Source organism: Halichondria panicea, chromosome 3 (assembly GCF_963675165.1).
Source record: "Halichondria panicea chromosome 3, odHalPani1.1, whole genome shotgun sequence".
NCBI classification, from domain to species: domain Eukaryota; kingdom Metazoa; phylum Porifera; class Demospongiae; order Suberitida; family Halichondriidae; genus Halichondria; species Halichondria panicea.
The window spans coordinates 1,037,927-1,062,350 of NC_087379.1; the positions used below are offsets into that span (position 1 = coordinate 1,037,927).

Here is a 24,424-nt window from a genome sequence, read left to right on the forward strand (position 1 = left end):
TCCTGGAACAATACGTACGGACGTTTCTCTCTCCAATTTGGAAGGTAATTAAAAACCAATTAATGACATGTTGAATGCTTTTATTGGTTGCAATATCGGCTGCAGGGAGGTGTTGGCTGCTCCTCTCGTTCTGAATCTGCCCAATCAGATCAACTGGAAGTCGTGTCTGGCAACAAAGGACGAGGAGACAAAAGCTGCTCTAGAAATAAGGAAAAACTTTGAACCATATTATTTTGATTTCATATGCAACTGACAACGATGATATTTTCACTTTTACAATTGTTTTGTGTATTAGCTAGTTGTCCAATAATAATTATGGTTGGCCATATATTATATAGTTATAGGAGTGCAGATCAATATCAGTGGGCAATTATTTTCCTTGTCCCAATGTTGTATTAGAATGCTGTCCATGAGCTGGAGGAGGGTAGTTATGCTGACATTGCAATAGTCAATAAGGGGGAGGGGCTGGTTGCATGCTATACACACATTATATACCTCTACTTATACTGTAACCTCTACTAGTAATTAGTACCATGCAAGCTAGTATAACATGTTTCACTCTAGAAAACAATTATCATGAAAATTTGGGTTATTTATAATTTTATAATTATACCAAAACAATTAAGAAATAGTTGTTGCAGTTCTAATTTTATACACAGTAGATTGTCTTACATTGTTCCATCCCCCAATCATAAGGCACTGTGATGGAGACAGTGACACAGTGGCAGCTCCTGCTATAGGAGATGGTAGATCACCAACGTAGAGCCAGGAGTCCATCGAGGATGAGTAGGCGTAGATCCTTTGAGTGGCTTCACGTTCACTAACCGCTCCACCAGCAGCAAAGAGGGTGTCGGATATCGTTACAGGGGAGGGAAGGTAAGACGGTGTGTTGGATATTGTATTCCAGATAGAGTCGGCTTTGTTGGCACTCCCATCATCCTGTCGGTCTGCTGAAATGAGCTTGTCGACTTGAGCAGCACACACCTTGTTTAGATAATTGCCGTCATATCCCCCCATTAGGTACACTGTGTTGTTGTAGACAATTCCTCTTTGGTAGTAACAAGCATATGGTAGTCTGTCTGTCTCGCTCCACTGGGAGGTGCTGATGTTGTAGATCTCAACAATATCAATAAAGTTACCAGGGCTCAGCGAACCTCCTGCTACGACCAGATGTGTTGGGAGACTAACGACTGCTGATAAATGCCTCGCTGTGGGCATGAGTGGGATCGTCTGTTTCCAGTTCCTTCCTTTGTTAAACACATGTACCACGTTGGATGTAGAGATGGATGAAATCATACCGCCAACTGCTACCAGTTCAGCTTTGACCTCCCCCAGACCAAAACAGCGTACAGGAAGTCTGGGCAGAGTTGACCAGACGTCTTGTGGCGGATCGTAACAGTGGACACAGTAATCGTCATCATCGTAATCACAGATTCCTCCACCATAGTAGACCTTGCCATTGATGGTTATCGCTTGCCCACTAGACATCTTCACTGGAGCCTCAGAGCACTGACTGTAGGACAACTGAACCTGTAGGGACTGGAGAATATACAGAGAGTCAATAACTTGTGTGTTGCATGTGATGAATGATTGTCTATTAATTAAGGGAATGTAATCACATGCAGGTTAACAATGTTATAAGGTTACCATGGCAACACAATTATTATAACAGTATCGATCCTGTGGAACATAATTTTCCGCTTATTATTATATAATTTGGCTCTTATATAGGAGTCGTGATTATAGCAGAATATATTCACATGCTATAGCTAGCCATTATAATTACAAGCCACACTATAATACACACAGCTACTTTGACGAATTACCGAGCATAGCAAAAACAGAATTATAACTTTGAGTTCAATTGGAACATTAAATGGACTAGGCACATTAGGTTGACTATACAATAAGAGATACGACGGTACAGATGTGTGCACTTAGTGGTACAGTGTTGATGAGCTCACCTGTGGTTTGCTGGTCAGGTAGTCTCTAGTTTTGGTGAGCTGGTTGTTCAAACTCTGAATGGTGGCTTCTTTCTTTTGAAGGGAAGTGTCCTTGGAGGCAAGCATCAAATCTTTGTGAGCAATAGTCGAATCTTTGTGAGCAATTGTTGAATCTTTGACAGCAATAGTGGAATCTTTTTGAGCGATAATAGAGTTTTTGTCAGCTAAACAAGCTTGCTCTTGTTCCACTTGTGCAGTGAGATTGGTGACATCTGTTTCCAGTTGAGCTATTTTTGTAGCTTTAGATACAAGCTCGTTGTGAGTGTAGTTGACGTTGGCAATTTGTTGCTCCACCTCTTCAGTGAGTTGCTTACATTGAGTTTCTACCTCAGTAATTCTAGCATCTTTCATGTTAACAATTGTCTCATTATCTTCGAGTTGACCTTTAAGATTTTCGTTTTCCAATTTCAACTGATCAGTTTCCACGGAGTGCACCAACTGCATACAATCGACAGTGTTTTCACTTTCTTCCTCTTGTCGTCTTTTCTCCTCCGCCAGTGCCTCGTTCTCTCCTGCTTTCTCCTGGATTGCCGAGTCCTTCCTCACAACCTCCTCCTCAAGCTCCCTCTTCTCTGTCAGTAGGGCACTCACTCGCTGGAGCATCTCCACTCTGTTCTCAAAGGAGGGAGGGTGTTCAAGTACCACACCCACCATCCGACCCACTATCTCCACTGCTCTAGGCCTTCGCTGAGGGTTGTTGCTGAGACAGCGCATGATGAGGTCCATCAGAGGGTGGTCTGGGGTAATCTTTCGAAGAAAATGTTCACGTCGTTCAGCTTCCGTCACTGGTATCAGTCTGTCAGGATTAGCAGGATCGATTCTGTTGGGGCCGATCTTTGGTAGTGGCCACTCTGCTGTGAAGGTGTGAATCATCATGACCCCAAAGGAGAACACATCCACACTGGTGTCGTAGTGGGGGTCGGCAACCATCACTTCGGGGGGCATGTACGCTGGGGTGCCAGGGGTCTCAGTCATTCGACTCGCTTGAAGGGGGGTGAGGTTCAATATTCGAGCAACCCCCAGATCAGATATCTTGGCCGTCATGTTGGTGGACAAGAGGACATTGTTGGCTGAGAGGTCTCTGTGCACAATGATTGGTGTTTGGCCATGGAGGTAGACCAGGCCCAGTGAGACGTCATGGAGGATGGAGAAGTTGATCTCATCGGGGAGAATACCGTAGCGCTCGAGACAGCTGGTCAAGTTGGTGGGGAGGAACTCCATGACTAGGATGGGGAACTGAGAGCCTTCCTCAAAACAGACTCCCAGAAACTGGACAATGTTGGGGTGTCTAGTTTGACTGAGCAGGTGACACTCCTCCAGATACCTTCGTGCTGCATGCCCGATTCCAGTATCGTAGAGAACTCGGTAAAGCTTCTTGCCGGCACATTTCAGTCCTCGATACTCTAGCTCCATGACAACAGCGTAGGAACCTCGTCCAAACTCATTCTCAGTGATGCGAACTTGTCTCAGAGTGAACTGCTCGAAAGCTTGTGGATTTACAGCCATTGTCTTCGTTACTGTGTGAATAGAAAAGCACGCAATATTAGAAACGCAATCCAGCTGGATATATAACAAAAAAGAATCCTTTCACTATGTACGTCTAGATATAAAGTAATAATTATTGCCAAGACTTGAAAAACAAAGCCATACAGAGAGTGAGGCTCAGGTTTACAGGACAGCTATTCAGTTGATCTTACCTGTACTGTATAGAAAGCTTGGTAGAGGTTAAGTTACAGAGAGATAGAGAACTGTAGCGGCAAACACAACGAAAAAGTCAAGAACGAGATACGCCCCCTTCTTTGTGCAAGCAAAAGGGGGCGTGGCTACTTGCAAGGTTTTGTGCATTATTTAGAATACCACCAAGTCAAGGATGAAAATGTAAGGAGCTAGCTAGCTCTAGTGCAAGTGTACTCACCTAGATCTCCTTCTCCCCCTCACTCAGTCTGGTGTGTGGAGATGTGGAGGGTCACTTCAAGCAACTGTTTAGCAGAGTCCAGAGCATCCTCTCCAAGAACAAAGACTTTGAGGTAGCTACATACAATGGATGCACACACTCACTGCAGTGCCAGTGCATTTATTGTCCCTTTATGTAGCTGCTGTTGTGTGTTGGATCTTTCTTTAGCTCTGACTGCCAGGAGGAGTGGAGCAAGTATCGGGAGGGGGTGGAAACAGGTAATTAAACGATATTAAATCACCTTCCTCTGACATTTATTACACCCCCATGCACAGTGCCTCTACCGACGTTCATCCTTGGCCCGTGTTCGATTGAGCATGGCCAGTTCTATGGAGACTTGTCACGTGATGGAGGAGAGCTTTGCCCCAATGTCACATGTCTAGGTACAGTGTATGCATGTTGTTAACCACTCTATCAGTACACACATGAGTCACACTCCATTACAGGTCAGCGTGGAGTGTACAGTGCGTCCAGTGGTCTGAGGGTGGCCTATCTCAGTGGGAGCTACCAGGGGAGGACCTATCAGCATCAAGACAAGGGAGATAATCTATTGGTCAGTTCTCTTCCCAATCACCTGGAAAAGTTGTTGAACTAGTTTTTGTTTCTCCCTCTAGCGACCATATTTCACTGACTCTGATGTGTCCTGGTTGGAGGGTCAGTGCAGTGGAGAGGGCTACCGTGGAGTGGACATTCTCCTCACCTCTGATTGGCCCGGGGCAGTGGACAAGTTCACAGTGGCTCCTGTGAGACCTAGCTCCCAGTTATTGTAGGATGGACCAGTACCTTAATAATATCTTATGCTCATGCAGGACGGACTGGACCTGAGTGCAGTGGGGGCAAAGCCTCTGAGTAAACTGGCCATGTGTCTCAAGCCACGCTACCATTTTGCAGCTCTACACCAAACCTTCTATGAGAGAATACCGTACAGGTACAGTACGACCATCCCTGTATTTTGAAGTATTAGAGTCTGCTCTTTAAATTGAGTTCTGATGTTCTAGAAGCCTGTTTAGATGGTATTCTAAAAACATTTTTTTTTGAAACGAGCGATGATTTCTTTTTTTCAGAAAAAGGCCTTAACTTGAAAGGCTTTTTTGGGATTCAAAATAACTCTGTCCCTGAGTTTTGGGTGAGATCCAGATATGAGTGAGGGGGGATTTTTGCTGTTTTCGATCCAACCCTACTATTAGCACTACATAATTACGATTGAACGTATTGAAAGGCGTTTTTCTAAATATCAGAAAATGAATGTGCATGATTTGACCAACACAACTAAAGTTTCGACCCTTTAAAATATAACTAGGGCATACGTATACATATACTGGTTCTTCGGTCCCTGTCCTGTTGTCTGTTTCTTTCTCTCTGCTCTGCAGAGAGACCTGCACGGCGGTTTGCACTACGAGATCGGGTGTTCATATCTAGTATCTCTTGCTCTAGAAGCTGTAGTCTCTTTCTTCGGGCCTGCATGCTATACGATGGCCACGAGAGCTGTACTGTGCATGCTAACGCTAACGATGGCCACGCCTCTTTGTCTGCATGCATGCCCCCCGGGGGAACCCAACCCACATCCGTTGCAGACATATATACAAATATACGAATATATCCACATGGGCCAGAATCAGGTAGTACGATTATTCGCTTCCCGCTCGGCAATTATACGTACATCCCATCTTTAAATCCCTACACAGTAATACCTCCACAACTTTTGATGCTAACTGTATTGTGCTTCATTTCATGCAGGAATCACAAAATCCTCCAAGGCAAGCCACATCATGTGACACGATTCTTGGCTTTGGCTCAAGTGGGAAATCCAGACAAGAAGAAAAGAGTGAGTTGAAATCATTCTAGTTATTAATGATGTCATCATCTTCATACCTGCAGTATCTGTATGCATTCTCTGTCACACCCATGAGCTCCATGGACGAGAAAGAGCTGACTCAGCAACCACCCACTGCCACCAACTGTCCCTACACTGAACTAGTCAAATCTTTGGTAAGAAAACTATTATCCTATAATGTCTAGCTATCGTTGAAGGGCCAATATACATGTACATTGCAGTGTAGTAGTAACAGTTAAAAGGTTGAAGGGGCCACTTGGTTGGTGCAAAACACCACCCAAGTGGGACTGCCCCTGGCCTGGAGTGCAGGTAATTTGAGGCAGGAAGCCACACCTTCTCATTGTGACATCATAATTAGCTGCGGCCTAGCTACAAGCTTATTAGCTCTGAACAAGAACTAAAGTCTATATAATAATTATTTTGCACTCTCAAAACCCACACACACACACACACACACATCCACCCACACACACACTGAAGTTTATTATACATTCAAAATGTATAATATATACAGCAGTTCAAAATAAAACATGTATTATCATTCAGAAACGTCCAAAAACTTCTTTCATTCTGATTACAACTTTCTCCTTGTCAATAATTATTGGTTATTTAGAACACCTATCCAACTCAGGAAGCTCGGAAGTTAAGGGGGCCACTGCATTGTCCAATTTTCCAAGCAAAAACTTGCGTTATGTAGCACTCTGAGAGTCCTATACATGTATCTCTAGATATCACCATTATTTTGTGTTGTAGTTCAAATCTACCATGTTTGCAGAGGTCAAAGTTTATTGTGTACCTACTCCCACACACTGTGCAGAGGGAGTCTCAAGAGGAGGCTGGGCCTAACTTCTTCTTTGACCAGAGGGCTCTTGATTCCGCTCATCGCAAACAGAAGAGACAACAGGACGGAGGACCCCCTGCAAAGAGACGACCCCCTCCCCAGCCCAGGGGGCCGTGCTGGTTCTGTCTGGGAGGCAAGGAAGTGGAGAAACATCTCGTGGTCTCCATCGGAGATCATGTGAGATAGAGTGTGTTGTACTTGCTAATACTGCACATACAAAATACAATGTAGCTCACAAATAGCAGACCACTAACAGTTTGTATTGTATACCCTATATAGACGTACCTGGCTTTATCCAAGGGTGGGATGGTACCAGAGCATGTGCTGGTCCTACCCATCGGTCACTATGCAGCCTCCACTGACGCACCACCAGTGAGTTCATGTGCTGTGTGTACCACTGCTGTGTGTGTATAGTCATTGTTTGTATTGTGGAGAGTATGTTTCCATGCTCTGTGTGTACTATTTAGCAGTCTGTAGTGGTCAGCCTGTAAGCAGGCCACCCTCTATAATACAGCCAGGTTAATGGGCCCCAAAGTCTCCATAGCATGTGTTTGGACCTGTGTTAGCAGACCACCTCTTTAGTACAGCCACTGTTGGTCTGCCCACTGTGTAAGCAGAGATCACTATACCATATATCATGCATGTACACTGTATGACCTGTGCTCTATTACTGTAGGAGGTTTTGGAGGAGCTTGGAAAGTTTAAGAGTGCTCTGAGGAAGTACTTCAACAGCAAAGATCAGTCGTGTGTCATCTTCAAGAGAAACTACAAATTACAGCATCTTCAACTACAGGTCAGTACCGTTAAGGCCGTATTATCATGTGATGTGATTGATACTGTATGGTTGGTGTGTTGAATGGTTGGTGTGTTGAGATTAGGCTACAAGGTTTTGAGGGCAAACAGAGGAATGTGATTTCTCATTCAATGGGTCAGGGACTCTTTCAGCTGCCATAACTTGAATTCTGTGTATTCAATTTCAACGGTTTTATGATTTTAGAAAGAGGCCATCTAGCAAAGATCGTGATGTCATACAATATAGGTCTTTGCAATCTTGTTTGTGAAGCCATTAGCATTCGCAAACTTACATAATTATGTGGAAACATTGTAGAAATACGGTACATGTTAGTGTGTGTATGGTAGATGTGTTGACTGATAGTTGTGTATGGTTAGTGTGTGATGGTAATGGTGGTCACTGTAGGTTATTCCAGTGACCAAGATTCCATCTGATGCTCTGAGACAAGCCTTCATAGAGTATGGGTGGAGTATGGGGGTGTGGCTTGAGACACTGCCCAGGGAAACACCACCCTCAGAGGTAACACACACACATCATAGCTGTACCATGTTCTACGTACCATTCTCTAAGCCTTTTATAGCCTCGATTCCAGGCCGATTAAAATACGGCCTGGTACCTATTGCATGGTGATAGTGCACATTCGCTAGTTTATTCACCAGAATCCTTTCTCTCGTCTATTTTCTATCTATGTACATCAGCTTAGTATTGCGTTGTTTCAGAAGGCTTTCACACTAGTCTAAAGTCAGAAGAGGCTCTCATCTACTCTATGACGGTTGTATGGTCAGGATGTCTTACCTTGGATCTGTACAGTCTATGGGAAGTGTATGGTGCCTCTTGACTTCTACTTGTGAAGACAACCCGGCTATAAGACCATCCTAGATATAGTAGATGAGAGCCTCTTCTGTCTTAAAATTAGTGTTCAAGCCTTCTAGACCAACGCAATAGATGACATAAGCCACAGCTTCACAGAACTCAGTCATGGAGATAAAGTATTACGGAACATTATTATTCTTAGTAAACGGTATAATTTACGTTCGTAGTACCATTACCCATATTCTGAGTAATTTGAAGGGCATGCACACTATCACCCATGCAATACCAGGCCATATTTTAATGCGGCCTGTAATCGATGCTAATAAGCGTATAGAATAGGGGCTATAAGTTATCAATACTTCTCTTTACCAGAATCTATTAGTTTTGCTACACACACACCCTCCCTGAGGGCCCCCCACCCACCCACACACACACACACACACACACCCTCTCTGAGGGCCTCCCACCCACCCACCCACACACACACACACACACCCTCTCTGAGGACCACCCACCCACACACACACCCACCCACACACACCCTTTTTAAGGGCCTCCCACCCACCCACACACACACATACACAGATTGCGTACACTGGTGTCCCACACACACACACACACACACACACAGATTGCGTACACTGGTGTCCCATAAATCCTGGCAGAGTTTGATGATGGGGGAAATGTGTTCACAAGACGATTTTCTCACCAACTCACGCAGACAAACAACCAGATCACTGAATATAGGTTATAGTATGTTTCTACTACTGTGAGCTCATGAGGTAAACAGCACTCTCAAGAGTGAGTAGGTAAGAACATATCCGTGAGTCTCGTCACACCGACAATGCACACCTCTAACCTTTTTATTGCATACTCAGCAAATGTCTCTTCCACAAATCTGTCATCATACCTATCGAGTGAACACAAAAACTGTTCTAGTTCCTGGAACAATACGTACGGACATTTCTCTCTCCAATTTGGAAGGTAATTAAAAACCAATTAATGACATGTTGAATGCTTTTATTGGTTGCAATATCGGCTGTAGGGAGGTGTTGGCTGCTCCTCTTGTTCTGAATCTGCCCAATTGGATCTACTGGAAGTCGTGTCTGGCAACAAATGACGAGGAGATGAAAGCTGCTCTAGAAATGATATAAAGAAATTGACCCATTAATATTTTTTCACCATAATTATTTTATTGACAATGATGATCACATTTTTGTACGCGTTGTAATTATAATGTTGATAAAAAATTTTATGTTTTCATACATTGTAATCGGATTATAATTGTCGAGCAATTAATGGGCAATGATTTTGAATATACAGTGGAATCCCTCTAACTACATGTATAACGGACACATTTGGGGAACAATAATTATGTTTTGGCCTTTATATACAGAGGTGGCCTTTGTTGAGAGGTTGTTTTGTACACAAACTGTTCATTTGGGACCTAGGTGCCTGGCCGTTATATAGCAACTGGCCTTTATTCGGAGGTGGTTGTTAACAGAGGTTCCACTGTAACATCAATTTGCATGGAGTAAAGTAGATAGATGGTCAATTATGACTATAATAGGACTGGGGAGATAAAAATTAATAATGAATGAAGATCAGTGACAGCAGGAATCATGTGCATAGACACTGAGTGTTTGCTGAAAGTTAATGATCTCTCCCATTTCTCCTTGTAGAGCTGGTACACTTTCATAGTTGCACGCGCATCTTGTACCTGTGTGGGGAGGGGAGTCATGATCAGTTAACAAACTACAGTGTATGCATGACATGGTGTGTGTCGATCACATTCTTAGAAATCGTATAGTCAGCAATATTCCTACTCAAAGTGTATCAGAATGGAACAGCCACTGCAACATTACGAGGATGCACAACTAACAATGCTCTGTTATAAATGAGGCTGTAGTTTTAGGGTGGACACAGTAACAATCCTACTAACACTGTAACCTGAATACACCGCCCACTCATAACATTCAGTACACAAGCATTGCAAACTAGTCTGACCTTGGCATTCTGAGAGAGCTGCAGTGATGGCTGTATTGTACGAGTGCCACCAGCCGAGGTACTGGACCAGACAGATGACGCTGATGGCCACACCCACAATCACTCGGATGTCCACCTGGGAGGTCCCTCGACGATGGTCGTAGTGATAGTAGTGACGGTACACTTGCTCTGTGGGGGGGCAGTAACTTATTGTGTGAGTGTGTGTGGTGGGCGTACGATGTGAATGATGCTATTATAGCAACTATTTACTTCCTAAGAATGCATCTCTCTATATAACAACTCCATTAGCATAACTATCCAATTAACAGGCAAACAGAGAACTGCCATTAGAGTAGCCATGGTAAAGTTATCACCAATTGCAGGGGAACTGTCTCTAGTTACTAGTAGGTAGTGAGTAATAATTACCCCCTAGCCCTGTACCTACCAGGGTTTTCAAGAATGTATAGTCATAGTTTGCTCTCTCCTCCTCATCCTTCAGTATCTCATAGGTCGTGCTGATGAGCTGGAACCTCTCCCTAGAGCCCTCAGCCTGGAGGGGGGAGTGAGGTATTAGGGGCACACAAAGAAATGGAGAGTATAGTATTCATTTCATGAGGGGAGGGGGTACATACAATGTGTCTACACTGTGCAATTCACTTTACTATGGCACCATTACATTAGATAAAGTTACAAAGCATTTTGTGATGGTTTAGGACTACACAGAGAAAAAAGACGTGCTGATTTAGCACAGAAAACCGTGCTAAACAATGTCTCCATCCAGTTTTAGCACGTTTGCACATGTGCTAAACAACCTGATGTGCTAAACAACCTGATGTGCTAAACCGGCACATGTGCTGAATTCTAATGTGCTGAAACAGTTGTGCTAAATCAATTTCAAACATTAGAAACAATAATACATCAATACAGTATTAAAATTGTATTAATTAAACAAACGATGATCGAGGATATAAAAGTGAAAGGTTTTTTTAAACATAGTTAGTTAAACATAGCAAGTCTGCACTCAGTTCACTGCAATTGTAAGATACTGCCTTTGACTTCTCAGTATCACCTGCATGCGTGAAGTAGAAAAATATGTCACATAAAGCCAGTAGAATTATAACCAAGTATAAGAATAATTAAAGTGCGTATAGATTAGGTACATAACATCAGTCATAGCATGAACAAAGTAAGGTTGTTCCACCCCCCCCCCCTCTCCACTGATAGCATTCACTAGTCTGTTGACAGGAGGTGGGGTTATTCACAGCATTGCAATGAAACTTATAATTATTATGGGGTGAAATAAGACATCACTAATGTTTATTCATCCATTCATAGCATAAACAAAGTAAGGTTGTTCCACCCCCCCTCCCCCCCCTCTCCACTGATAGCATTCACTAGTCTGTTGACAGGAGGTGGGGTTATTCACAGCATTGGAATGAAACTTATAATTATTATGGGGCGAAATAAGACATCACTAACGTTTATTCATCCATTCATAGCATGAACAAAGTAAGGTTGTTCCACCCCCCCCCCCCACCTCTCCACTGATAGCATTCACTAGTCTGTTGACAGGAGGTGGGGTTATTCACAGCATTGGAATGAAACTTATAATTATTATGGGGCGAAATAAGACATCACTAACGTTTATTCATCCATTCATAGCATGAACAAAGTAAGGTTGTTCCACCCCCCCCCACCTCTCCACTGATAGCATTCACTAGTCTGTTGACAGGAGGTGGGGTTATTCACAGCATTGCAATGAAACTTATAATTATTATGGGGCGAAATAAGAAAAGCCTTTGCTGTGATCCATGACAAATGCCGAGTGCATAAAAAAGTACATGAGCCAAAAGCAAAGAATTGTAGCTACAGAAAGAGTCATATAACACTAGGACCAAGAGGAAGAGTACGCTACTCCAATAGACTGTACACAGGAGGCAAACTCACTATTGCATGTAACCACAGCCACTTGAGATACAACAATAACAATATAACAATGCTGATAAGGAAAAGCAATGAATAAAATTAGTGGTAATCATCACTAACGTTTATTCATCCATTCATCGCAGATTAATTTTAAGATTTTACAGTTTCTACAACAGCATGTGGTTGTGATGTAAGTTAGACAGAATGCTTACTACGGTTAGTGGAGTTGCATACTCTTCCTAATGAACTCTTATTATAGTCGTTTTTACGCACAATTAAGTTTGCGAGACTATAATAATGCAAATGAGTTCTTGTTGTGCTATTATAGAGCAGCATCAATATTCGGGCCCATCAATTATCTCATATAGAGAGTAGATTGAGAAGTTGTCTTCCACCGACAATACTCGTTGTAAGGGCTAAACAACAAAGCTTAATACGAAAGTTTAATTAAACTGCGTTGTCCTATATAATATATCGATAGAACTGTTAGCTGAATAGGAACAGCTATACAGCTGCAAGGCCGGCAGAGACAATATGCTACAGGTGGCAGTATTGATTTGCATTAATTTGGACGTGTGGCAATCGAAAATCGTTTTGTGCACAAGGAAATTTGGGATTTCCATAGCAGCAATTTTTAACTTGCAAAGTGGTAAATATAAAGTCCCCGTTCCATTTACGTAGTAAGTGCATAATACACTGATACAGCGCAAATTAAACACTAAAAAGGACGCTCAAGATAAGAGCTTTTTTCTGTTGTTAAATTTACTTTGGCCACCCATGCAGCTATAGTAATCACGACATTTTGCAGCTTGCTAGCTTTGCTACATGTAAGTTAGCTATAGCAGTTATGCTAAGTAGTACAGTGAATGGTGCGTTCTATTTCTTGTTAGATCTATGTAGAACTATAGGCTAAGCATAATTTAGCTGGGTATAACCATAATTATATATGTTACTAGAGGATTGTCACTTTGCATTCATAAACACAGCACACCACATTTATAAAGTGCAATGGTATAATAGCAACAGTACAGTAAAATACGCTTTTAATACAGTATCAAAATGAAAATGCTTTAAACGTACTACGTAAACGGAATGGGATAATTTATTATATTGACCGATATATACGTATATAGGCAGATAACTATACTTGAAAGGGAACTATACTTGAGAGGGGCTTTAAGTCAAAGTATGGTATACTGTTGGAATTGTTTTTTTGGGCGAAGCCACTATACCATTAAATTAAAACATTGTGGCAATACAGCAGCATAATAATACATACCTCCAATTGTGTCGATACTTTACAGTGGTCTGGTCATACAAGGGTGTCCAGTATAATGCTCTCTCCAACACGTGTCACTTTCAACATCATCCTGCAATATGTTTTTTCACATCAATTCTTACAACAATAATTATAGTACCTTCAAAAAAGTACCATTTTGAAAGAACTTTAGATGTGAGAGGGAATTAGGGGAAATTTTGCGAATGGCGTGGTTTCCCTCTGGGCAGTTGGCGTCTCACAACTATAATGTACACGTGAAAAGCAGTAGATCTAGTATGTACAATAATTATAAATGTACAATGTACAATATAATTATATTGAAACATAATATCAAGTATGTACAGCATATAGCTAAGTAACTAGTCTAGCTACGATACACAAGGTGACTAGCATTGTCTCTTTGTTTGTTTTTTTTTCAAAACGTATACTTGCAACGTGCAACGGTAAATTGCAACGCTTTTAATACAGTGTAAACGTACTGGCGTACTACATAAACGGAACTTATATTGACCGCTTACTGCATCTATACAATAATAGTGCAATGTACGCTATGACAAGTACAGTCGAAAACGGCAGTGGTTCTTGGTCAGACATGCGTGCAATGGAACTAAGCTTTATGTGTTAACGAATAGCTATAGCGCTCCGGACATTCACCGGGACCAGAGTAGTCTCACAGTAAAGAAGCCAGAACTCAAGCGTGGCTGTATAGTGCGCATTTGATGTATCAAGCTTCAAAATGAAACTGTATTTAGCTAGCTTCAATGCAAGTGTGTACAAGGTTTAATTTATACTTCTTAGCTTTTACCCAACTAAGCTTTTTACCATTTGAAAATCTGTCAAAACAAATCACATTTTTTGCTGAGGCTATCTATCCTAGCTAGCTGTAAACGCAGTGCCATGGCATCCAAGTGAAAATACACACACAAACAAACATACTTACTATACCGTCTTTCTTCTAATTACAGCGCTGCTAAAGATTTTCAGTGGCACACAAATAGAACAAGAAAACCATAATTCCAGTTTGGCACTTATAATAATTATTAGAGTGGTGCTTAGCAACATAGAGTACTATAGTATAGCTGTTTCCACGAGGCTATCAGATCAGTTGTACATGTAGCCTCGAATTAAGGATGCGTTATTTCTAATTATGTAAGCGCTAGCAACTTGGCGCTTAATTGGATAATCTATTTTGTGAATTTGGCCCTTCAATTAGAGTGGCGCTGTAATTATGTCTCGCGGTGCGCATGCGCAAGCAAGGTATACGGTTCCGTAGTGTGTTTGTGTGTGTGTGTGTGTGTGTGTGTATGTGTGTAGACTATTTCAGCTGCTCAAGGAAGTGCAAGTAAGAGTTTCTATAGGCTTCTAGTCATGTTTTCTTGGCTTGCTATTTGTGGATTTGCAACATAAGGCTTCGTTCTCGAGTTATGCCTAGTTTTGCTTACTTGGAATGCCATTGCAGCCTTTTCAGAAGAGTCCGTAGCAAAACTCGTTCACCGAGTGTTGCTACTCTACTTAGTAGTTAGTTCTGCACTAGAACGCTAGCTATTGGTAGCTGCAAGAGTGAGAAGAGAGCTGCAAGGCTCTGCTGACTTGCAGCCAGACTTGAACTTTAGGCATTAACAACAATCATGGTCGATCACTACCCACTATTTGAGTTTCCCTGCGATTGCATGCGCAGCAATAATAATTATCATCAATCAATGTGTGTATAAAAGCTAGCTATTAGTAGTTTTATGTTATGTAGCTTTGGCACCTCCACCGAGGCATCAGCACCCGCGGTGCTTTCATTAGAAGAAGTAAATAACTCACTTATTGTGCTATGAAACTTGGGCAATATAAGCTTCAATTGGTCTCCACTTTGTTGAGCCCCATTCAACCTTTTACTTGCTTGTCCTTCCTGCATAATTATTATATTGTAGAGTTATTACAGGGTGTCATACAGGATTTTAAAGTAGAGGGGGGAAATATAAGGCATTCTAAAAAGTCAACTGCATGTTATTTCAATACCCTGGTTAGTATACAGGCTATGGATACTCAGTCATACACCATTACTAATACCTGAATGCAAATTTTAGGGGGGGGGGGGTTGGAGCCAGAGGGGATACTCCCCCTGTGTACTGTATGACACCCTGGTACAATTGGCACAATAACAATAGCTGTTGCAATTACATTGTACAGATGCTCCCCTGTGTACTGTATGACACCTGGTACAATACAATAGCTGTGCAATTCATTGTACAGATGCTCCCCTGTGTACTGTATGACACCTGGTACAATACAATAGCTGTGCAATTACATTGTACAGATGCTCCCCTGTGTACTGTATGACACCTGGTACAATACAATAGCTGTGCAATTCATTGTACAGATGCTCCCCTGTGTACTGTACGACACCTGGTACAATACAATAGCTGTGCAATTACATTGTACAGATGCTCCCTTGTGTACTGTATGACACCTGGTACAATACAATAGCTGTGTAATTAGATTGTACAGCATTGTTCAGCATGTTGAGGGAAACTTACCTAGTTCCACAGTTTTGTCAAACAGCTCTCAAACCATGTCTAAACTCAACTTCTTTTCTTCTTTGCAAGAACAGCAAATAAAAAAAAAAGTCTTTGTTGCTATGCAGCTGCACAATTATCCGTAGCACAGTCTCTTCGTCGTTCTTTACTTCCTCCCTTGAGTCTGTCTCTGACCCTCCTTCAACAACCCCTTCTCCACTGCCAGCTCCTCAGCCTTACCACAATATCTGGGGACATAAATAACTACATGTCTACAGAGGATTTTATATGCTATACTTAAATACAGCCACTGTGAACACCTCATTCACACACTGTGGGTATGTGTTTACTTGCCATGATATAAAATGTGTATCAATCAATCTGAAGTCTTCTGTATGGGCTTAAAAAGAGGCCTGATTCTGAAAAAGCACCACTTATAATCATAGATAGCCAACGCTTTTTCCATAAAAATAGAAATGGACAATGTGGACTGGAAACTAATTGCTGATTTATACACACCGTATGGTAGCACACCAACAGCTACTAAATGCATCTTTTAGGTTCCTAACTTCAATAATGGCCTCTGTTTTGAGATGCCTTGCAAACTAGTCTGACCTTGGCATTCTGAAAGCTGCAGTGATGGCTGTATTGTACGAGTGCCACCAGCCGAGATGACGCTGATGGCCACACCCACAACCACTCGGATGTTCACCTGGGGGGCCACTCGACGACGGTCGTAGTGATAATAGTGACGGTACACTTGCTCTGTGGGGGGGGGCAGTAACTTATTGTGTGAGTGTGTGTGGTGGGCGTACGATGTGAATGATGCTATTATAGCAACTATTTACTTCCTAAGAATGCATCTCTCTATATAACAACTCCATTAGCATAACTATCCAATTAACAGGCAAACAGAGAACTGCCATTAGAGTAGCCATGGTAAAGTTATCACCAATTGCAGGGGAACTGTCTCTAGTTACTAGTATAGGTAGTGAGTAATAACTACCCCCTAGCCCTGTACCTACCAGGGTTCTCAAGCATGTAGTCATAGTTTGCTCTCTCCTCCTCATCCTTCAGTATCTCGTAGGTCGTGCTGATGAGCTGGAACCTCTCCCTAGAGCCCTCAGCCTGGAGGGGGGAGTGAGGTATTAGGGGCACACAAAGAAATGGAGAGTATAGTATTCATTTCATGAGGGGAGGGGGTACATACAATGTGTCTACACTGTGCAATTCACTTTACTATGGCACCATTACATTAGAAAAAGTTACAAAGATCATTAGATAAGCATTTTGAGATGGTTTAGGACTCGACTAGCTGTATATCTACTGAGACTAACCAACTCTCCCTCTGTTACCTTGTTCTTGTCAGGATGGTACTCCAGTGCCAGGTGTCGATAGGCTCTCATCATCTCAGCCTGTAACCAAGCAACAGTGTGTGAGCACAGTCAATAGCTCCACCACGTACTTACAGCTGTGACATCTTTGTCCACTTGAAGAACTGCATGTAGGGAACGAGAATAATTATCAGCTAGTCAGGTGTTGGCCTGAATGATAGGTAGAAACAGCTCATACAGATAATTATACTGATACACCTGTTTCTACAATCACAGCATCTCTGGTCAGCTCTAAAATGAGCTAGCCAGATCTAATATAATCCACAACTCCAACCACACACACTCTGTCAATAGTGAGTGTAGGGACTGACCGTCATAGCAGCTCTCTCTGCCACAGTAGAGTCCCTCCAGGAGACCAGCAGCACTGGAGAATAACGCTGACAGAGCACAGGACACCAGGAGAACAGTTAGTGTCTTCATCAGGATTCAAGGGTCGTTTATGCTGACATTGCAATAGTCTATAAGGGGAAGGGGCTGGTTACACTTAGATCATGTTTGTCATAAATACTGCAATCTGATTGGTTAGAGGAAATGTTCTATCCAATTTAGAAAATCATGTACTTCAATAGAAAATCATGTACTTCACTTAGAAAATGCTTGTAGTAATACTGCAATCTGATAGGTCACTGAGAGGTCCATTATTTCACTTATGGACCTGAGGTCTTCTAAGTAGGTCTATTATACTGATTATGCCTACAGGCAAGATGATGTCAAGATTAACTTGTATGGAACATGGCAACATCACACAGTTTATATTGAAGTCATAGTAACATGATACAGTGCATCATTAAAAATTAATTTTTTTTAAAGTTTTGCGTTCTGCAGTGCCGCTTTGCAGCTTTTATCTCTCTCTTGCAGCTACAATAGCTAGTGCTCTAGTGCAGAGCTATAACTACTATGACAATAGCAACTTTTTATTTGCAATGCGTGATTCTCAAGAAACAGAAACTGCCTTCATCAATGTGAGTTTTTTTATGTAGACTAGCCAGAGCAAAGCTTTAACGTTGCTTGAGGCTTGTAGAAACTCTTGGTTTCAGAGTCTTCTTTGTGCTAATATAGCCTAGCTTGCTTAGCACTATTCTAAACCAGTTATAGGCCTCGTCAACGGTCACTATGGAGTTTTGAGACCCTCAGGCCCTTAGTAGCACCCTCGCTACGCTCGAGATGCTACAGCCTCGGGCCTTCAGGTCTCAAAACCCCATAGAGACCTTGGACTCAGTCTATAACTATTATTTAGAAAATCATGTAGCAAAGATTAGATAAGAACATTCAAATCTGATTGGCTAAATACTCATGGTTGCTATGATCTAAAATGCTTAGACACTGTTTAGGAAGTTTCCACATGATTTAGAAGTCCTCAGGGCTAGTAGAACCCTCACTGCGTTCGGGATACTACAACCAGCCCTTTGGGCTTCTAAATTATGTAGAAACTTCCTAAACAGTGTCTAACTATTATATAGATACTTAGTAGAAGAGGAAGGGGATTGGAAACAAATCACGTGTGCCGAACACTCCTTGTCTGCCGGAAGCATAGATCGAAGAGGGAAGTGATCACTATACTTATACTTCCTCAAAATAAAAATTGTGTTCCAGCCAGCTGATTTCGAGTATATGGCTTTCTAGTTCTCAAGAATGGCTTTCTAGCTCAGGTCTACATTTGCACTGTACAATGGAAAGTAGTGCTCCGGCTCCATTTCAGAGTAAGTGATGTTGAACTGTTTGTTAATAATAAATAATAATTAATTACTTTCCATTTACTTTCTTTCCTTTTCATGTTAATGCAGGTAGGTTTAAGGAAGCTTTTAAGACTGTTTTGACAGAGAGTATATAGATTCAAAGCTTCATCACCAGAGGAAGCAGTTGCCCTCAACACATGCAGCTTCTGCATTGATAGTTTCGTTGGAGGGTTCTGAACATAGTGTGATGGTTCGGGCTTTTACTGTGATCAGAATTGAAGTCGTGACACTCTGCAGCATCATTTAATTATCATGCACAGTTAAATTTATAGAATTGAAAAATTATTTATCACAGTTAAGAATTGAACATGTGAATGTGATTGAACATGTGAATGTGATTGAACATGTTATGCTTGTGCCTTCTTTTGGGAAGGGGTTATTCTCATCACCTAGCTGCAATGGTCGCCTTCTATTGTCTTTCAGCAGTTGCCTCTAATTGTTGCACATGTGCTGTTGATCACCCGAAGAGCCTGTGCATGTGTTCTTAGCAAATTCACTAACATTCGGGTTCTCGTTGGATTTACCCCTCTGTCTTTGTTGGCCAATTTAACGGGGTCCTGACACAACCTGTTGCTGATGACTCCAGGTATCGTGAACAGATATCTAACATCTCCACAAATGACCTCACTGCAGGTATTGTTATAAAAGTATAGTGTGGGCAATAATCAGTATAGCATGCTTACCAGCAATCCTAAATTCATTCTTTCGTGAATGACGATTCAAAATTTTCACGGCATTTCTGTATGTGCAAACAAAGACAATGCAAAACTTCAAATACTCCTCTAACAGTATATTAGCAGAATATATTCAACTAGCCCTTTTTAGAGATGAAAAAAGGAGACAAAAAACACTCCTGAAATACTTTATTTATTGATATAGTATGAAAGTTTCACTTGTATCATTCAAAAAGTAATACTTACGCAAAGCACTAGGACCCAAGTATACAGTTTGACACAAGTATAAACTGCAAATCAGCTTTACATATGTGCTAGAGGGAGACATAATTTTGACTATCACCTTACCCTACAAAACTGGCCTATTATTCTGCTTCAACTCTACTGAAGTGAGTTTATATGACGCTCTAACTTACCAGGTATGAATACAGTTAAGCCACGGGCATCTGGCCTAACCCAGAAGTCTAAGTCAACGTCTGCAAGAACTGAGTCAGAGAAAATCTTTGTTACAATCCCGCCAGAATGTGATTACGTAACAAGACGAGGAGTGTTTCAATGGATATCATTGAAACTGTTGTTCGTTTCCAATCCCTCCCTTTTCTATCTATGGGTTACACTACTTCATGTTCACTCAAATTTTCAACCTCTGGCTTCGTAATTATTAAAAACTGTCGCTTTAAATCGAGGTCTTATGGTACTTACTTCTATTAGAGTGGTAATACAATAAGAGATATGACAGTCATGTTTAGGTGCAGTGGCGTAGGAAGCAATTTCTCAATGGGGGAGGGGGTGTAGTTTTTTTAATGGATAAGTGTAAGGCTATCTACATAGTACAGCTTGGATAAGTCATCTCTACTTAGAAATATGGGGGGGGGTCTCGATCCAGCCACTGCACTTATAGTGGTACAGTGTTGATGAGCTCACCTGTGGTTTGCTGGTCAGGTAGTCCCTGGTTTTGGTGAGTTGGTTGTTTAAACTCTGAATGGTGGTTTTATTCTTCTGAAGGGAAGTGTCCTTGGAGGCAAGCATCGAATCTTTGGAAAAAATAGTTGATACTTTATCAGCAATGGTCAAATCTTTTTCAGCAATAACTCTTTGCTCTTGTTCCACTTGTGCAGTGAGATTGGTGACATCTGTTTCCAGTTCAGCTATTTTCGTAGCTTTAGATACAAGCTCGTTGTGAGTGTTGGCAATTTGTTGCTCCAGCGTGGAGTGTACAGTGCGTCTAGTGGTCTGAGGGTGGCCTATCTCAGTGGGAGCTACCAGGGGAGGACCTATCAGCATCAAGACAAAGGAGATAATCTATTGGTCAGTTCTCTTCCCAATCACCTGGAGAAGTTGTTGAACTAGTTTTTGTTTCTCCCTCTAGCGACCATATTTCACTGACTCTGATGTGTCCTGGCTGGAGGGTCAGTGCAGTGGAGAGGGCTACCGTGGAGTGGACATTCTCCTCACCTCTGATTGGCCCGGGGCAGTGGACAAGTTCACAGTGGCTCCTGTGAGACCTAGCTCCCAGTTATTGTAGGATGGACCAGTACCTTAATAATACCTTATGCTCATGCAGGACGGACTGGACCTGAGTGCAGTGGGGGCAAAGCCTCTGAGTAAACTGGCCATGTGTCTCAAGCCACGCTACCATTTTGCAGCTCTACACCAAACCTTCTATGAGAGAATACCGTACAGGTACGTTCAGTATGCTCACCTGCATTATTAGTGTCAGCTCTTTAAATAGAGTTCTGTTGGTACAATTTCTTGATTTTTTGAGTCCGTTCAGGCCATTGTCAAAACTGGTTGAAAATAATTAACACATCATCTGAAAGGCATCTCTCTACATGTATGTCTGAAAATGAATGTGATTGGACCAACAGAACTTAAAGTTTTGACTGTTCGAAGATACTTCATTTAACGCTTGTAATTATACGTACATGTTACATGTCCTCATCTTTAAATCCCTACACAGTAATACCTCCACAACTTTTGATGCTAACTGTATTGTGCTTCATTTCATGCAGGAATCACAAAATCCTCCAAGGCAAGCCACATCATGTGACACGATTCTTAGCTTTGGCTCAAGTGGGAAATCCAGACAAGAAGAAAAGAGTGAGTTGAAATCATTCTAGTCCCATTAGTATTACATGTTATTAATGATGACATCATCTTCATACCTGCAGTACCTGTATGCATTCTCTGTCACACCCATGAGCTCCATGGACGAGAAAGAGCTGACTCAGCAACCACCCACTGCCACCAACTGTCCCTACACTGAACTAGTCAAATTTTTGGTAAGGAAAACTATTATCCCATAATGTCTATGTAGCTATCGTTGAAGGGCCAATATACCAATTTTCCAAACAAGACTTGCGTTATGTAGCACTCTGAGAGTCCTATCTCTAGATATCACCATTTGTGTTGTAGTTCAAATCCACCATGTTTGCAGAGGTCAAAGTTTATTGTGTACCTACCCCACACACTGTGCAGAGGGAGTCTCAAGAGGAGGCTGGGCCTAACTTCTTCTTTGACAAGAGGGCTCTTGATTTTGCTCATCGCAAACAGAAGAGACAACAGGACGGAGGACCCCCTGCAAAGAGACGACCCCCTCCCCAGCCCAGGGGACCGTGCTGGTTCTGTCTGGGGGGCAAGGAGGTGGAGAAACATCTCGTGGTCTCCATCGGAGATCATGTGAGATAGAGTGTGTTGTACTTGCTAATACTGCACATACAAAATACAATGTAGCTCACAAATAGCAGACCACTAACAGTTTGTATTGTATACCCTATATAGACGTACCTGGCTTTATCCAAGGGTGGGATGGTACCAGAGCATGTGCTGGTCCTACCCATCGGTCACTATGCAGCCTCCACTGACGCACCACCAGTGAGTTCATGTGCTGTGTGTACCACTGCTGTGTGTGTATAGTCATTGTTTGTATTGTGGAGAGTATGTTTCCATGCTCTGTGTGTACTATTTAGCAGTCTGTAGTGGTCAGCCTGTAAGCAGGCCACCCTCTATAATACAGCCAGGTTAATGGGCCCCAAAGTCTCCATAGCATGTGTTTGGACCTGTGTTAGCAGACCACCTCTTTAGTACAGCCACTGTTGGTCTGCCCACTGTGTAAGCAGAGATCACTATACCATATATCATGCATGTACACTGTATGACCTGTGCTCTATTACTGTAGGAGGTTTTGGAGGAGCTTGGAAAGTTTAAGAGTGCTCTGAGGAAGTACTTCAACAGCAAAGATCAGTCGTGTGTCATCTTCGAGAGAAACTACAAATCACAGCATCTTCAACTACAGGTCAGTACCGTCAAGGCCGTATTATCATGTGATGTGATTGATACTGTATGGTTGGTGTGTTGAGATTAGGCTACAAGGTTTTGAGGGCAAACAGAGGAATGTGATTTCTCTTTTTATGGTTCAGGGACTCTTTCAGCTGCCATAACTTGAATTCTGTGTATTCAATTTCAACGGTTTTATGATTAATTTTCATCTAAAAGAGATCATGATGTCATTCCAAGAACCAATATAGATCTTTGAAATCTTATTTGTGAAGCCATTAGCATTCGCAAACTTACATAATTATGTGGAAACATTGTATAAATACGGTACATGTTAGTGTGTGTATGGTAGATGTGTTGACTGATAGTTGTGTATGGTTAGTGTGTGATGGTAATGGTGGTCACTGTAGGTTATTCCAGTGACCAAGATTCCATCTGATGCTCTGAGACAAGCCTTCATAGATTATGGGTGGAGTATGGGGGTGTGGCTTGAGACTGTGCCCAGGGAAACACCACCCTCAGAGGTAACACACACACATCATAGCTGTACCATGTTCTACGTACCATTCTCTAAGCCTTTTATAGCCTCGATTCTAGGCCGATTAAAATACGGCCTGGTACCTATTGCATGGTGATAGTGCGCATGCGCTAGTTTATTCACCAGAATCCTTTCTCTCATCTATGTTCTATCTATGTACATCAGCTTAGTATTGCGTTGTTTCAGAAGGCTTTCACACTAGTCTAAAGTCAGAAGAGGCTCTCATCTACCTCTATGACGGTTGTATGGTCAGGATGTCTTACCTTAGATCTGTACAGTCTATGGGAAGTGTATGGTGCCTCTTGACTTCTACTTGCGAAGACAACCCAGCTATAGGACCATCCTAGACTTACATGTAGATGAGAGCCTTAAAATTAGTGTTCAAGCCTTCTAGACCAACGCAATAGATGACATAAGCCACAGCTTCACAGAACTCAGTCATGGAGATAAAATATTACGGAACATTATTATTCTTATTAAACGGTATAATTTACGTTCGTAGTACGATTACCCATATTCTGAGTAATTTGAAGCGCATGCGCACTATCACTCCTACAATAGGTATGTACCAGGCCGTACGTTTCTCTCTCCAATTTGGAAGGTAATTAAAAACCAATTAATGACATGTTGAATGCTTTTATTGGTTGCAATATCGTCTGCAGGGAGTTGTTGGCTGATCCTCTCGTTCTGATTCTGCCCAATTGGATCAACTGGAAGTCGTGTGTGGCAACAAAGGACGAGGAGACGAAAGCTGCTCTAGAAATGAGGAAGAACTTTGAACCATATTATTTTGATTTCACATGAACTGACAACGATGATTAATTTCTTTATTTTCACTTTTACTTTTGTATAATTGACGTTTTGTGTATTAGC

General features: G+C 41.9%; 5 protein-coding genes and 1 long non-coding RNA gene across 10 annotated transcripts in view; 3 read left to right on the forward strand and 3 right to left on the reverse strand.

The window, feature by feature from the left end:
* Window positions 1-583: 583 nt before the first annotated feature.
* On the reverse strand, window positions 584-3,804 carry LOC135333286 (serine/threonine-protein kinase WNK1-like). The gene is made up of 3 exons (XM_064528213.1): window positions 3,701-3,804; window positions 1,965-3,520; window positions 584-1,539 (listed from the first exon to the last, which is right to left on the reverse strand). Exons 2-3 carry the CDS (start codon window positions 3,507-3,509, stop codon window positions 622-624), a joined length of 2,463 nt encoding a protein of 820 aa, XP_064384283.1. The 5' UTR covers window positions 3,510-3,520; window positions 3,701-3,804; the 3' UTR covers window positions 584-621.
* A 69-nt stretch (window positions 3,805-3,873) lies between these two features.
* Window positions 3,874-8,705, forward strand: LOC135333081 (CWF19-like protein 1). Its single transcript, XM_064528009.1, has 14 exons — window positions 3,874-3,881; window positions 3,946-4,030; window positions 4,097-4,175; window positions 4,233-4,340; window positions 4,404-4,510; window positions 4,572-4,700; window positions 4,767-4,885; window positions 5,695-5,782; window positions 5,836-5,946; window positions 6,423-6,433; window positions 6,545-6,809; window positions 6,912-7,004; window positions 7,309-7,425; window positions 7,831-8,705. Exons 1-14 carry the CDS (start codon window positions 3,874-3,876, stop codon window positions 8,053-8,055), a joined length of 1,545 nt encoding a protein of 514 aa, XP_064384079.1. The 3' UTR covers window positions 8,056-8,705.
* A 59-nt stretch (window positions 8,706-8,764) lies between these two features.
* LOC135333393 (uncharacterized) lies at window positions 8,765-9,503 on the forward strand. 2 transcript variants are annotated; one of them, XR_010393860.1, is made up of 3 exons: window positions 8,765-9,047; window positions 9,117-9,222; window positions 9,284-9,503. It is a non-coding gene; the product is annotated as an uncharacterized LOC135333393 (long non-coding RNA). The 2 variants fall into 2 exon arrangements; XR_010393859.1 differs by having other exon boundaries at window positions 8,765-9,222.
* A 25-nt stretch (window positions 9,504-9,528) lies between these two features.
* Window positions 9,529-24,424, reverse strand: part of LOC135333352 (dnaJ homolog subfamily C member 25-like) — a 32,825-nt gene continuing 17,929 nt past the window's right edge. Inside the window, exons 1-6 of one of the 3 annotated variants that reach the window (XM_064528332.1) lie at window positions 17,639-17,827; window positions 17,403-17,431; window positions 17,289-17,348; window positions 16,959-17,061; window positions 10,246-10,413; window positions 9,529-9,958 (exon numbers count right to left, since the gene is read on the reverse strand). In XM_064528332.1, coding sequence (XP_064384402.1) covers window positions 9,843-9,958; window positions 10,246-10,413; window positions 16,959-17,061; window positions 17,289-17,348; window positions 17,403-17,431; window positions 17,639-17,747 — 585 coding nt within the window. In that variant the 5' untranslated portion in view covers window positions 17,748-17,827 and the 3' untranslated portion in view covers window positions 9,529-9,842. Of the gene's footprint in view, window positions 9,959-10,245; window positions 10,414-16,958; window positions 17,062-17,270; window positions 17,349-17,402; window positions 17,432-17,638; window positions 17,828-24,424 lie in introns of those variants that run through there. The other 2 variants (XM_064528331.1, XM_064528330.1) reach the window with 2 other exon arrangements.
* LOC135333311 (mitogen-activated protein kinase kinase kinase 21-like) overlaps window positions 11,100-24,424 on the reverse strand; it is a 101,566-nt gene continuing 88,241 nt past the window's right edge. Inside the window, exons 7-11 of one of the 2 annotated variants that reach the window (XM_064528271.1) lie at window positions 15,955-16,181; window positions 15,239-15,326; window positions 13,569-13,670; window positions 13,430-13,520; window positions 11,100-11,293 (exon numbers count right to left, since the gene is read on the reverse strand). The gene's annotated coding sequence lies outside the window, so the exon portion shown is untranslated. The remainder of the gene's footprint in view (window positions 11,294-13,429; window positions 13,521-13,568; window positions 13,671-15,238; window positions 15,327-15,954; window positions 16,182-24,424) is intronic. The other variant, XM_064528270.1, reaches the window with a different exon arrangement.
* On the forward strand, window positions 21,039-24,369 carry LOC135333036 (CWF19-like protein 1). The gene is made up of 8 exons (XM_064527971.1): window positions 21,039-21,420; window positions 21,750-21,837; window positions 21,909-22,019; window positions 22,216-22,416; window positions 22,519-22,611; window positions 22,916-23,032; window positions 23,424-23,537; window positions 24,214-24,369. Exons 1-8 carry the CDS (start codon window positions 21,290-21,292, stop codon window positions 24,226-24,228), a joined length of 870 nt encoding a protein of 289 aa, XP_064384041.1. The 5' UTR covers window positions 21,039-21,289; the 3' UTR covers window positions 24,229-24,369.

Bases quoted from the DNA above. Each gene is read 5' to 3' on its own strand.
- LOC135333286 (XM_064528213.1), bottom strand. From the start codon at position 3,509: ATGGCTGTAAATCCACAAGCTTTCGAGCAGTTCACTCTGAGACAAGTT. The intron at 1,540-1,964 runs GTGAGCTCATCA...TATATTCTCCAG, and splicing joins ACCTGACCAGCAAACCACAG to TCCCTACAGGTTCAGTTGTC.
- LOC135333081 (XM_064528009.1), top strand. The intron at 4,341-4,403 runs GTACAGTGTATG...ACTCCATTACAG, and splicing joins CCCCAATGTCACATGTCTAG to GTCAGCGTGGAGTGTACAGT. The intron at 7,005-7,308 runs GTGAGTTCATGT...CTATTACTGTAG, and splicing joins CCTCCACTGACGCACCACCA to GAGGTTTTGGAGGAGCTTGG.
- LOC135333036 (XM_064527971.1), top strand. From the start codon at position 21,290: ATGCTCATGCAGGACGGACTGGACCTGAGTGCAGTGGGGGCAAAGCCT. The intron at 21,838-21,908 runs GTGAGTTGAAAT...TCATACCTGCAG, and splicing joins ATCCAGACAAGAAGAAAAGA to TACCTGTATGCATTCTCTGT. The intron at 22,020-22,215 runs GTAAGGAAAACT...CACACTGTGCAG, and splicing joins CTGAACTAGTCAAATTTTTG to AGGGAGTCTCAAGAGGAGGC.